Here is a 14251-nt window from a genome sequence, read left to right on the forward strand (position 1 = left end):
ATCTGACACTGGTGCATCATAAAGGTCCCATGCGTCAGGGTCATCTTGACTCATCCCTGTGTGGGTAGGTGATTGCATCATAGGTGGAGTGGCTAGCGGTGATGGTTGCGGAGAGCGTTGTGGAGATGGTGGCGGGGTTACTTGTTTAGACACCTTTGCCAGTGGCTGCTTGTCTTTCTCCTGGAAGGCAAGTTTGCGTTTCATCCTAATAGGAGGGAGAGTGCTGATCTTTCCTGTATCTTTTTGGATGTGGAGCCGTCTTTGGGTGTAGTCTGGCTCCATTGCCTCCAATTCCTGTCCAAATCTATGTATTTTCATTTGTGAGGACAGTCCTTGTTCCTCTGTGTAGGAACTTGATTTCGGTTCCGAAGCCGGATGTTTCGGTATCGAAACCTTTTCGGCTACCTTTTTCGGTTCCGACAAAACCTTTTTTGTTTTCGGCGTCGTTGTCTCTCGGTGCAGACTCATTTCGGTGCCGCTGTCTCGATGCCGAACTTGCTCGGAGCCGCTATCTCGGGCCCGAGATTGCTGTGTGGCGGTATCTCGACCGGAGTCGGATGACCTCGACACCAGCGTGCCCTTTTTCGGTGCCGATGTTCGGTCACCTATTTTCCGGGTTAAGCCATGGCCTGGTGGCGGTGGCGTCCCCTGGGCTTTTGTGCTCTTTTCCTGAGTTTTATGTTTCGACGTCTTACTCACAGTTTTCGGCGTTTCCTCAGGATCGATCTCATCCGAGTCCGATTCGTGGATGGAGAAGGTTTCTTCCTCCTCCTCGAAACGCCCTTGTCCTGTCGGCGCCAACGCCATTTGCAGTCTTCTTTCTCTTCGGTCTCTTAGTGTCTTACTGGACCGAAACGCTCGACAGGCTTCACAAGTATCTTCCTTGTGTTCCGGCGACAAACACAAGTTACAGACCAGATGCTGATCTGTGTATGGATACTTGTTATGGCAAATTGGGCAGAAGAGGAATGGGGTCCGTTCCATCAGCCTTGAAGAGACACGTGGCCGGGCCGACCAGGCCCCGACGGGGGAATCGAAAAAACCCCAAAGGTCCACCGGAGCTCTTCAAAAGTCAGTGTCGATCTGTTGTAACTAACCCGATACCGAACGCAAACAATACCGATGATTTTTCCGAGATTCTAACTAACTTTCCGACCCGAAACACGGAGCGAAAAGGAACACGTCCGAACCCGATGGCGGAAAAAAAACAATCTAAGATGGAGTCGACGCCCATCCGCAATGGAGCCGAAATGGGAGGAGTCCCTCGATCTCGTGACTCGAAAAGACTTCTTCGAAGAAAAACAACTTGTAACACTCCGAGCCCAACACCAGATGGCGGGATGTGCACAGCATGTGTATCTGCAGCTACACATGCCATTGAACATATATATATATATATATATATATACATACACACATATATATATATATATATATATATATATATATATATATATATAGGGTCATTAGGTGATGCTTTATACTTTATCATTTCTAGGCGTCATGACCCTAGATCGTATCAGGTCATTAAAAATGTCCATAGTGTGCCAAAATATGCCTTTGAGCATAGGCAAGAGTTGTCGGGGGGCATTTGTGTGTGTGTGTGTGTGGGGGGCATCTTGTTATTATGTGACTGGATGGAACATAATGTGCTTCTGTCTAGTCATTGTGTAGTCTCTGAAGCAGGGGTTCAACAGACCTCGATCTATGGGCTGCTTCGCTAGATGCACAAGTTTCTGGCTCCAATGCTGATGATTTTGGTGCCAAAGGTTTCAGCTCGAAAGCAGCTGATTTCGATACCGAGATCGTCGATGTTTCCTTGTCTAAGGTTTCAGCTCCAAGCTCGACTCAGCTCCTACTAAGGAGTGGAGCTATCATCAGGGGAGAACGTCCTTCCATTTGCACAAGGTGCCTTTGTGTTTCTCCTGGGTGTTCTATGGTCCGAACAGGTCCGGTGTCTTGCCCACGCTCCTTCCAGGCATCTTGAAACGCTGAGCCCATCAGTGGCATAGAGTTTTTTTGGACCTGAAGGAGCAACAGGCCTATCAGCTGGCCTTGTGGTGCTCAGGGTAGAGTCAAAGATTACACACCCAGTGAAGGTTGGTGCAGGCATATTTAGCATGTGACCAAGAGCAATATCTAAAAGGCGTCCAGTCCATCACCAAGTTGAAAGGTGTTTGGGGGGGGACAACTTAGGATGGAAGCAGCACCCAGAAGGGCGAAGGCCCAGGAGAGCCCATGGTCGATGTGACTCGCCCCAAAGAAGTTGACGTCGTCAAACAGCACAGGATAGAGAGAGGGGACCACGACTGAAAACAATACTGACTGAAGCATGAATATACCAAGAAAACTATCACAATGGTGTCAAGCCAGAGCAGAAGAGCACATGTCCGAACCCAACAATGGAAGAAAACAATCTAACAATAGAGCTGATGATCAGACGCACATTCCTTGAACAGAAGCTTTTTTTTAGGCCTGTTCACTTCCCCCCCACCCCCACTATGACTGCCCTAAATCTCAGCAACACTGGTTCAATCACAGCAGCTCTCACAGCAGCGACATTGCAGCTGGCCAATCATTAGAAGTGCCTCCTGTGATCTGCAAGTCCTACCCAGTCTCCATCACCGGCTGTCAGGCCCAGAGGTATCTATGCCCTTCCTTATGCCCTGGCACGCTGCAAAACCCCATCTCTTCTGCCACACCCAGGGCCCAAGTTAACTCAGCTCTGTATGCTGTAATCAAGCCGTTATCAGCAGGCAGCAATCGGCTTAGCTGACCTTCGCAGCATCATTAAAATGTGATTTGGCCTACTAACAGGATCAAAGCAGGGTGAGATTTTATTTTATTCACCCCATGGTAGAGTGCTGCGATTAGGCTACAATCTTTGCTGAGCAGCTAGCCATGCCTCCCCCATGGTGAGTAATGTTTGGGATCCACTTCTCGGAGTGGACTGCCTTCCACTCCTGTATGAATCCTTTCGATCTTGCCCCATACCAGTAGGTGTAGAAGGGCTCCAATCCCACATAACTGGCATGTTGGTCCAAACTTGCAGGGCAGTTCCTCTTACTCTGGCCCTACCTCAGAACTGCAACCTTGGTGCAGTGGGGTATTGCCTTTATACGGATGCACTGTGTGTGGCAATCTGAAGGTGGCCTGGCAGGTGGTGGTCTGCAACACTTCTTGTGGGACTCTTCTTGTGGGACACACCTCTGAACTGCAGTTTCAAAGACGCTCAGCTCTATGAAGGGCATATTTATCACTGTTGCCTATACTTCTTGCTTGAAGCTAGATACCCTCAGCCAGGTGAACCTTCTTAAGAGTGGTATTAGAGCACAGCTGCACACTGGCTGTGTCAGCTGCATCTAACGTCAACATCAGACATGTTTTGACAATAGTTTTACACTCCTGAATCATCACCTTTGCCTCCCATAGATACTGCTCTCCTCTATGTCCTCCCATTAGTATATATCCATACTGACCATTGCATTCAAATTGATAATGCACTATTGAGTGGCCACTGGCCTTTTCATCTTAAGTCCTACCATTTCAATCATCTGATTTCTCTGCCAGGTGCAGGACCAATGGCGGACAGTGCATTAGTGCCTTTTCCTACTTTGATGACTAGAAGGGAGACTGCTGCCACATTGCGGTAATATTTTAGGAAAAGTGTATTTCTTTTCTCTATGCTTGTCACTGCCTTGGCTGTTGCTGACTCCCTGAAAGCCTCTAATCCCTGATCTAAGACACTGAATGGCACAGAGAGGACCTGGTTCTTTCTGTGTGAGGATAGCAGTTTTCCAGGAGAAAACAAGACTCCACCTGCTCTGCATTCAGATGCACTTCATACAAGCCCACTACACTTTTGACTGGGGCCTTGTACACTACAATGTCATTGGTGGGGCGGGGATTTAAAGTGTTAAGTGTTGACACCTTCCTCAAGAGAATCAGTGTCCAGATCCCATCACCTTTCTTTTGTAGTTTACAGCCCTCAAAATAGCTTGTTCAAGTTGTCATCTTCAATTTCATCTTCATATTTAAATATATCCTCCACTTGCTCATCTAGGGGACATGGTGTTGTTGAAGGCTTCAGTTCTCTTTGCTCTTCTTCCCTGACGTTCTACCTTTGATTCAGAGAGAATCCAAATACTTCAAAAAGAGTTGCTAAACACTTTCTTACTCCTTATGAGGGCCACAATTTTGGCTGTGAGGGGCAGTTTCTTTCTTTATACATCTTTGTTCAGTATTGAGCATTGAAGCATCCCTTTTCAATTTAGAGGAGCTTAGCACTGGTGACAATGACCACAGAAAATAATTTAAAAAGAGAGAAGTGGCTGAAAGAGCTAAATGTATACCCAACCAGTAGATAGAAAAAAAAGGTACAGTATGTGATACCAATATATATATATATAAAAATAATCAATGCAGTGGTAAACACTCCATAAATGTGCATAATCAGCAAACATCAATTTTTAATGTGAACAAATGTTCACTAAAAATTACAATCAATCAACTTTGGAGTTACATTTTGGATTGTACCAAACAAGAGGGAAGCAAATCATTTAATCTAGCTGAGTTGCATCCTTCCTATGAAAAAGGAATGATCCCGAGTACTTGCCCTGATCACAGCCCATGCCAAAAAGTGCTCGCATGAAAATATTGTTAAAATATGTTGTGCATTACGGATGCAGTGGAGGATCACTTTTTAACAACTCTCTTAACACACCATGTTTACACTTACCACGTAGATCCAGAAAGCCCGGCCAGATAGGTGACACAGTCAACTACTCCTGAGTGAAAGAGTGCTTTCATCACACCAGAAAAACCAACCATAGCCCGAAATCCTCCTCCAGAGCCTAAAACCGCAATGATCGGCACCTACACAGACAAGATTACAGCACACAAGTTAAAGGGAGGAGTTTGCTTTGCACTTCAAACACAGTGCTAAACATAAGATACTGCAGGCTAGATTAAATGTTTTGCTGCAGTTACACTGCTTTCTTGAAATCTGGGGCCAATATTGTGACTTATTTAGTGGCATTAAGAATGTTCAGCCTTGGCAGAGCAGAAATACCATAAAGATTATTAAAAAATACAGTAAAGGAAAAAGTCATGCTATAAGGATATAAATGATTATTAAAATGTAATTAGGTTTCAAACGAGCACTACCTGTCTTTGCGCAGTACCATATTTGAAAGCCTTCAATTTTATGAGATCCACATTCAAAAGCAAAATCTATGCTTTCTGTTCACTACAACAAGGAATCTGCGTGGGTACTGGCATCAATAACCTCTTGTGGATTTTGCCACAGTCAAAGGAATGTGATGATGTAAGTGAGGGGAAATCAGACACAAGAGGCATGGGACAGCAGCCTTGGAACTGGGAGAAGGTCATGCTTCTAATAAAAGACTTTTAATACTCAAGACATATCTGGAGGCTATTCCTTCAATTACTTAACTATGTCTAGAGCATTTCACATGGCAACGAGGATGGGATATACCACTGTCAAACAAGTTGCGTAAAACCCGCCTAGCGTGCGCCATGATTTAGAGAAACATTATCCATTTTGTACCAAGGTGTCATTGAACATGTTGACGTAAACACTGGTTGTCCCACTTAGTCTAAGCACGCCAAAGAAGTGGGGAACTGTGTGTTTGTGTCAATGCTAGTAAATTAAATGAAGCTCTGTGGGTTGTATCTTTCCCTTTCCCTAGATCGGAAAGTCTGTTGTCTCAGGTGGGTCAAGCCAAGTGGTTCACAAAGTTGGACTCAATATTTGCTTATCATTAGATTCTATTACATCCTGATTCTAGGCTCTACACAGCCTTCTTCACACCCATAGTCACCTACCAATTGTATTGCCTTCCTACTTGGTTGGGGCAGCAGCCTTGGAATTTCAGAGGGTCATAAGTGGTTTGTAACTTCTTACTATTGCAGTACGACACTCAGTTACCATGTAAATGTGTCTGAATACAATAGTACTGTGGAATGTATTGTGGCGTTACTCCAGAAAAATAGCATGACTGCACAGTAAAAAGTGTGTTTTCAGAATTTTTAAATTGAGTACCTGGGACATGTATTAACTTCAAATGGCATCAAACCAAGATCACAGTTAGAGGATAACATTCACAACACTCCCTCACCCTAGGATAAAGATCAGCTTAAGTCTTTGCTTAGGATGTGTGAACTCTTCCATATTTCTCCAAGGGTTTGCTGCTATGATTGAATGCCTTAGACCATTGTTAAAGAAAGGCTCAGATTTTTTATGAAATGACAAATGTGAGGCAACATTCCTCAAAATTAAGAAACTAATATCTGAAGTTTCTGCTCTACAACCATTTACATAAGGCAGTGTTTGTCATGAACAGTAGAGGCCAGGGCCTATGGCCTTGGCACAGTACTGTTGCAATTTGACAACCAAAAACAGATAACTATTGAGTTTGCTTCCCATACTGAATGCAGATACAAATGTGGTTGACCAGAAAATGATGGCGTGTGGGTAGGGAAACTTTACCTATATGTCTGCGGCCAGAGATAAAATGACCTCATTTATAGATATTCTTTTTAGTGAGAAGATAAAGTGTATGGCATGATTAGCTACAAAACTCTTAGAGTAGAAAACTAGAATATAATATATTTCTTGTTCACGCAGTGTGTAATCTGAATGTCTATCTTGTTTTCCCATTGAATGTGACAAAGTTTTGATTTTGTCAATACTGAAGAAAGCATGGCCAACTGTGGGATTGATGCAGTTGTGTGTGAAAGTGTGGAGCATTAGAAGAATTAGTTATTGTAGAATGGAATTATTCAAAGACTTAGCTCATAGCTAAAGGGTGGCCAGAGGAGAAAAACCCCGATTCTGCTTTCCAACCTGACGGCAAAGCTGCTAGCAAATTATTTGAGGTTGATGGGCTGCTCTTTCGTGGTGATCAGTTGATGCCTCCCACCTAATTAAGGCACAAATATATAGCATCTGCTCACAGTGGCCATCTTGTCAGCACATTAAGAAAAGAATCAAAGAGTAGTACTACACGTAGCCCAGCATGGACTTAGAGACACAGAAATTCATACAGGGGAATGCACTGTGTAGTAAGTGATAAGCACTTCCACATATTTTTATCATTAGAATGCCCTATGGCTATGCCAGAAAGAGTGTGGGGAAAAAGCTGGCTTAGATTTTCTTGGACCTTTTACCAATTTACCAGCTCAAGAGAGACAAGTTAGTTCCAGCTGATCAGTTATCCCACTGGGTTGAAGTGACATTTCTTTGCATACCTCGTGGCTGACTTGGTTTGGTGTTGATATTTTGGTGAAGTAGGGTGTGCCTAAAGTATTATTGACGATGGCGTGCAGTTTACTTCAGATATTTTATGAGGATTTGGTAGACCAGTCTGGAAAAAGACTCCTCAGAACACATTTGTATAGACCACAAGGTAATGGTTTGGGCAAGATGTTTGTGATGCTGTGAGGTGAATGTTGTGGTCTTACTGCATTACTCATGTAGCGAGCTTCTTCCGAATTACAACCAAATTACATAGTGAAGGTGAGCCAAAAGATTGTGTACCTCTCTCAGACAAAATAGATATTTGCCATATTAGTCTGATAACCTGAGGAAATGCAAAAATGGGAGATAGGGCCGAATCACAGAACCTTTGTTGTTGAGAAAAGGCCTGTTGAAATTCTGTGAGCCTGTGCAAATTCTAGAGATAAGATGAACGCAGCAAAGGTGAAGAAGGGCAATGGGGCATGTTCATAGGATAGACAGTTCACACCCAGAATCACAGTAAGTGCCGAGTCTGATAATCTTCATGAAGTTCCTGTTTCCAATGGTGACCATAGTGAATTTCTTTGTTGAAATTCTAGAATACGAAAATGAACTCAAAAATTGTTGGCTTTATCTGTAACAAGTTATGCTTCATAATGCTTCACTTCTGTCTTTTTTTAGCCTAGTAATGAGGTCAAAATCTGTATTTTTCCAAATGTATGCATTTCTTTGTTGTAAACCTGTGTGAAGGACGATGGGTGGTGACTGTCATTAATAACCTCTTGTAGAAATTGCCCCAGTCATCAACAGAATGTGATGATTTAGGTGAGGGGAAATGAGATGCAGGAGGACAGGACAGCAGGAAGTGGATGTCTTGCATCTATAGGAAGGTCATGCCTCTAAAAATTAATTTTTACTACTCAGGACAAGTTTGTAAGCCCTTCCTTCACTTACTTAACTGTATCCAGAATACTTCACTTCTCTTCATTGATTTAACTGATGTTGCTGTCTAACACAGTATTATCTCAGGTCTTGAAGCTTCCTTATTAAGGACAATGCCAAAGAACACCATCATCTAGAGGAGGTCCCCTTTATTCACTCAATGTGAAGAAAGCAATGATTCATCATCCACTACCTGAGGGTTATGATCTGAACTGTTCTAGGGCTGACCACATCAGCCAATGGTATTTAGCTAGCTCAATATTCTCAAAAGCACCCAGGAAATGTCAGTTCATGCAATCCAGTGATGTTCCCTTCTTTTCCCCTAGGTGGATCTCCAACATCGTCTTTGCCTGATGGTGCAGGAGAATCCATACAAAATGACAAGATTAAAACAAATGTTAATAAAAGTAGAAGGGGGTGGAGAAATAAAGATTGAGGAAATCTGCAACACTGTACCTATAGAACCATAAGCAAAGTGAGGCAATTTGGGGTTTTGTTCAGCTGTACACACCATCATTCATAAACAAGCAGACCAAAAGGATTTGCTTTCACTCCCTTATCTGGGTGAGAAAAGGAGATCTCGGCTCCAAACAGACTGATGGGACCCAAAGATAGGGAGCTAGCACACTGGAGGAAGATTCAAAGTTTAGCCAGTGTTTGGATTGGATTCTTAAGGCTCATCCCCATTTAGGTCATGTTTAGGTAATTCCCTTCTGGCTGCCAAGCATTAATGGTTAGCTTGACAGTCTAGTACTCAGGCCCTGCTAGGGACATTCCTATTTGTAGGAGGCTATAGGTGCATCTGTGTGGGTCACATGAGGGCGATTATTAACATGAAGCCTGAACTATCCAACGCGAAAGGCCTGAGTCCCCACTTTATTCACCGAGTTCCATTTAACAATTTTCTCTTACGTGTTAGTAAGTTAATCAGTTTCAGCCGTCCGACGGTTTTCCGGATAAAACTTGCAAGTCTTTGCTCAGAAAAAGGACATGATGAGGTAAGGTGAAGCAGGACCTCATTGGAAAGCTTTTTGAGGTGGTTTCTATTAACACTGGTTTTCAATTAGGGACACACATCAAATAAGCTGTGGAAATTAGGAGGACCTCATGGCTTTGGGTACTCTTACACCCCATTACCTACCAATTTGGCTTTTCAGGTTCCCGGGCTAGGCTCCATTGTGGCAAAAAGGAAAGGAGTTTAAACAGTCCCTCATATCATTTTGTCTTTAATCCATGAGCTTTTCCTTTCACAGTATGCCTCCCAGCAATAGCCCACCACTGTGAAGGGCCTATCTGTCTAGACAGAGCTTTGTTCTTCAAGGAGCTATGGGAAGCAGAGCAGATTCACTGTATCAGCTGGGCACTATGGAAGGTGTACAAGTGACTGGCACCAGAAGTAGAGACATAAGCAGTCAAAAAGCCCAATAAGAGAGCGAGAAACGCACTGGCCCAATTCAGAGATTCTCTTCAAGCACCCAGGAGTGGGCGGGAGGTCTCCTTAAATGTATCTCAGGCTTCAGTTTCGTTCATTTAGTTTACTAAACATTAATCTCCAGTTTTTTGGGGGGCATAGATAATAAATGACAAAAGCACAGTACAATCCCCAAACAGCAATATGGCAATTTTTTAGCCACTCTGCTTTAGAGTATCAAGTTTTACATTTCTATATTGCCCATACCATTAGCAAATAAAATAAACAGTGATCAACACATCGGTTGTAACCTACTGTGCACAGGAAATTCTTCTGTACACTCATGCTTTCGCATATCACACTTTTGCTATTTGGGTATGAAATACCTACAGTTCTGTGAATAGGGAATGATTTAATCTCAGAGTAGTGTCAAGCCAATCCAAAAAAACAGCATTGCGAAATCAAAAGCAGGCTTAAGATTAAAAAAGTGAACTAGAGCAGAACATTCTTAAGTTGCAATCTTTATCATTAAAAATTAAGCTAAAATGACTGCAGTATCGCTTTGGCATTTTTCCAGACAAGAGTAAAGCTCCTCCATGGGCTTTGGGCAATTCAAAGATAATACCCATCGACTGTGAAGCTATCATGAAGATTCAATTATTCATATTCTTTGTACCTGCCCGATCCTTTAGTAAGCTCATCGCAAACCCCTCAGACCAAGTTTTCTATCTCTGAACATATTGACAGACCCTCCTTGCTTGTCTCGAAGGGTCACATATTCAGCTTTGATTCAGGTTGAGAAATTATTAAATGTTTCACTTTTATCAGAAGCACTTAAGGTTTAAAAAGATGCAGATATTGAAGTTAGCAAGTCAAAGTACTGTCCAAAATAAGTCTTCAGATAATTCTAAAACTGCTAATGAGCACATCTTCAAGCCTATCAACCTGACTGAGAATCTGCCCTAACTCCTATTTTTAACGATCTGTTCAATAATAACACGTTTTTTAAATCCTTTGCTTCACATTCCTTCAAGTTTACTACTTTGCTCATGAAACGCTTGTGGCCTCTAAAGATGCCTGTAAAACAAAATTGTTAAACTAATATGAATACTTCTGCACATCATTTTAACAAGTTTCATTTTCAAAATAATCTTATTATTGTAATGATTTTAGTACTCCCTCAAATATATTAATGCACACTGAAGTTGTACACCTTTGGCACAAATGGTGGTCTCATTGCATGGTCAATTTTGACTCCGTCTCTGAATCATGCCAAAATATCGGTCAATAGTCTGCTCAACACCAACTGTAATTCAATGATATGCTACCATACATTTTCCATGCAACATCCACATAGGAAAATAGGTCTATAATTAGTGAGGTTAGAATGCCTCCCTTTTTTTTTTTTTTTTTAAATGACTGGGGGGAAATTGTCATAATCAACAGAATTCATATATATATATATATAGATATATATATATATATACACACACACACATATATATACACATATATATGGAAAATGTCACTTACCCAGTGTACATCTGTTCGTGGCATTAGTCGCTGCAGATTCACATGCTGTGCACATCCTGCCATCTGGTGTTGGGCTCGGAGTGTTACAAGTTGTTTTTCTTCGAATAAGTCTTTTTTCGAGTCACGAGACCGAGGGACTCCTCCCATTTCGACTCCATTGCGCATGGGCGTCGACTCCATCTTAGATTGTTTTCCCCGCAGAGGGTGAGGTAGGAGTTGTGTATGCTAGTAATAGTGCCCATGCAATGGAGTGAATACGTATGTACATAATGAAGTTTAAAGTAATATATTTACAAATTTACAAATGTTCAAGATCAACTTCTAAACGGCTACAGGCTCCCGGGGAGGCGGGTGGGCGCATGTGAATCTGCAGCGACTAATGCCACGAACAGATGTACACTGTGTAAGTGACATTTTCCGTTCGATGGCATGTGTAGCTGCAGATACACATGCTGTGCATAGACTAGTAAGCAGTTATCTCCCCAAAAGCGGTGGTTCAGCCTGTAGGAGTTGAAGTTGTTTGAAATAATGTTCGTAGTACAGCTTGACCTACTGTGGCTTGTAGTGTTTGGTAAATGTATGAGGCGTAGACCATGTTGCTGCCTTACATATTTCGTTCATTGGAATATTTCCTAGAAAGGCCATGGTAGCACCTTTTTTTCTGGTTGAGTGTGCCTTTGGTGTAATAGGCAGCTCTCTCTTTGCTTTAAGATAGCAGGTTTGAATACACTTAACTATCCATCTAGCAATGCCTTGTTTAGAAATTGGATTCCCTGTATGAGGTTTTTGGAAAGCAATAAATAGTTTTGTTTTTCGAATTAGTTTTGTTCTGTCAATGTAGTACATTAGTGCTCTTTTGATGTCTAATGTATGCAGTGCTCTTTCAGCTACAGAATCTGGCTGTGGGAAGAACACTGGTAATTTTACCGTTTGATTCAAGTGGAACGGTGAGATCACTTTTGGAAAAAAAATTGGATTTGTTCGTAGAACTACTTTATGCTTGTGTATTTGAATAAATGGTTCTTGTATGGTAAATGCTTGAATTTCACTCACTCTTCTTAGAGATGTGATGGCAATCAGAAATGCAACTTTCCATGTTAAATATTGCATTTCACAAGAGTGCATGGGCTCAAAAGGTGGACCCATGAGTCGTCTTACGACAATGTTGAGGTTCCATGAAGGAACTGGTGGTGTTCGTGGTGGTATAATTCTCTTTAGGCCTTCCATAAATGCTTTTATGACTGGTATCCTAAATAATGAAGTTGAGTGCGTAATTTGCAGGTAGGCTGAAATTGCGGTCAGATGTATTTTTATTGAAGAGAAAGCTAGCTTTGACTTTTGCAATTGCATTAAGTATCCTACTATATCTTTGGCAGATGCGTGTAAGGGTTGAATTTGATTATTATGGCAGTAATAAACAAATCTTTTCCACTTATTTGCATAGCAGTGTCTAGTGGTAGGTTCCCTAGCTTGTCTTATGACCTCCATACATTCTTGTGTGAGGTCTAAGTGTCCGAATTCTAGGATTTCAGGAGCCAAATTGCTAGATTCAGCGATGCTGGATTTGGATGTCTGATCTGTTGTTTGTGTTGTGTTAACAGACCTGGTCTGTTTGGCAGTTTGACATGAGGTACTACTGAGAGGTCTAGTAGTGTTGTGTACCGAGGTTGTCTTGCCCATGTCGGTGCTATTAGTATGAGTTTGAGTTTGTTTTGACTCAATTTGTTTACTAGATATGGAAGGAGTGGGAGAGGGGGGAAAAGCGTAAGCAAATGTCCCTGACCAGCTCATCCATAACGCATTGCCCTGAGACTGATCTTGTGGGTACCTGGATGCGAAGTTTTGGCATTTTGCGTTTTCTTTTGTTGCAAATACATCTATTTGTGGTGTTCCCCACATTTGGAAGTAAGTGTTTAGTATTTGGGGGTGAATCTCCCATTCGTGGATCTGTTGGTGATCCAGAGAGAGATTGTCTGCTAACTGGTCCTGAATTCCTGGAATAAATTGTGCTATTAGGCGAATGTGGTTGTGAATCGCCCAATGCCATATTTTCTGTGTTAGGAGACACAACTGTGTCGAGTGTGTGCCTCCCTGTTTGTTTAGGTAATACATTGTTGTCTGTTTTGACAAGAATGTGTTTGTGTCTTATTATGGGTTGAAATGCTTTGAGCGCTAGAAATACCGCCAACAGTTCTAAGTGATTTATGTGAAACTGTTTTTGCTGTATGTCCCATTGTCCTTGGATGCTGTGTTGATTGAGGTGTGTCATGGACGCATCTGTTGTTATTACGTATTGTGGCACTGGGTCTTGGAAAGGCCGCCCTTGGTTTAAATTTATACTGTTCCACCATTGAAGCGAGATGTATGTTTGGCAGTCTATCAACACCAGATCTAGAAGCTAACCCTGTGCTTGTGACCATTGTGATGCTAGGCACTGTTGTAATGGCCGCATGTGCAACCTTGCGTTTGGGACAATGGCTATGCATGAAGACATCATGCCTAGTAGTTCCATCACCAGTTTGACTTGTATCTTTTGATTTGGATACATGGTCTGTATCACATTGTGAAATGTGTGAACTCTTTGTGGACTTGGAGTGGCAATCCCTTTTGCGGTGTTGATTGTTGCTCCTAAGTATTGCTGTGTTTGACACGGCAGAAGGTGTGACTTTGTGTAGTTGATTGAGAAACCTAGTTTGTGGAGGATTTCTATGACATATTTTGTGTGTTGTGAACACCGTTCTAGCGTGTTGGTTTTGATTAACCAATCGTCTAGGTACGGGAACACATGTATTTGCTGCCTTCTGATATGTGCAGCTACTACTGCTAGGCATTTTGTAAAAACTCTTGGTGCAGTTGTTATTCCGAATGGCAACACTTTGAATTGGTAATGTATCCCTTGGAATACAAACCTTAGGTACTTTCTGTGTGAAGGATGTATTGGTATATGGAAATATGCATCCTTTAGGTCTAGTGTTGTCATGTAGTCTTGTTGTTTGAGCAGTGGGATTACGTCTTGTAATGTAACCATGTGAAAGTGATCTGATTTGATGTAGGTATTTAATGTTCTGAGATCTAGTATAGGTCTCAGACTCTTGTCTTTTTTG

At 42.1% G+C, this 14251-nt stretch overlaps 1 protein-coding gene across 1 annotated transcript in view; it reads right to left on the bottom strand.

The window, feature by feature from the left end:
* PLA2G4A (phospholipase A2 group IVA) overlaps positions 1-14251 on the bottom strand; it is a 698142-nt gene that overhangs the window by 458676 nt on the left and 225215 nt on the right. The window contains exon 8 of the mRNA XM_069231997.1: positions 4739-4875. Coding sequence (XP_069088098.1) covers positions 4739-4875 — 137 coding nt within the window. The remainder of the gene's footprint in view (positions 1-4738; positions 4876-14251) is intronic.

Source organism: Pleurodeles waltl, chromosome 4_2, assembly GCF_031143425.1.
Source record: "Pleurodeles waltl isolate 20211129_DDA chromosome 4_2, aPleWal1.hap1.20221129, whole genome shotgun sequence".
NCBI lineage: Eukaryota > Metazoa > Chordata > Amphibia > Caudata > Salamandridae > Pleurodeles > Pleurodeles waltl.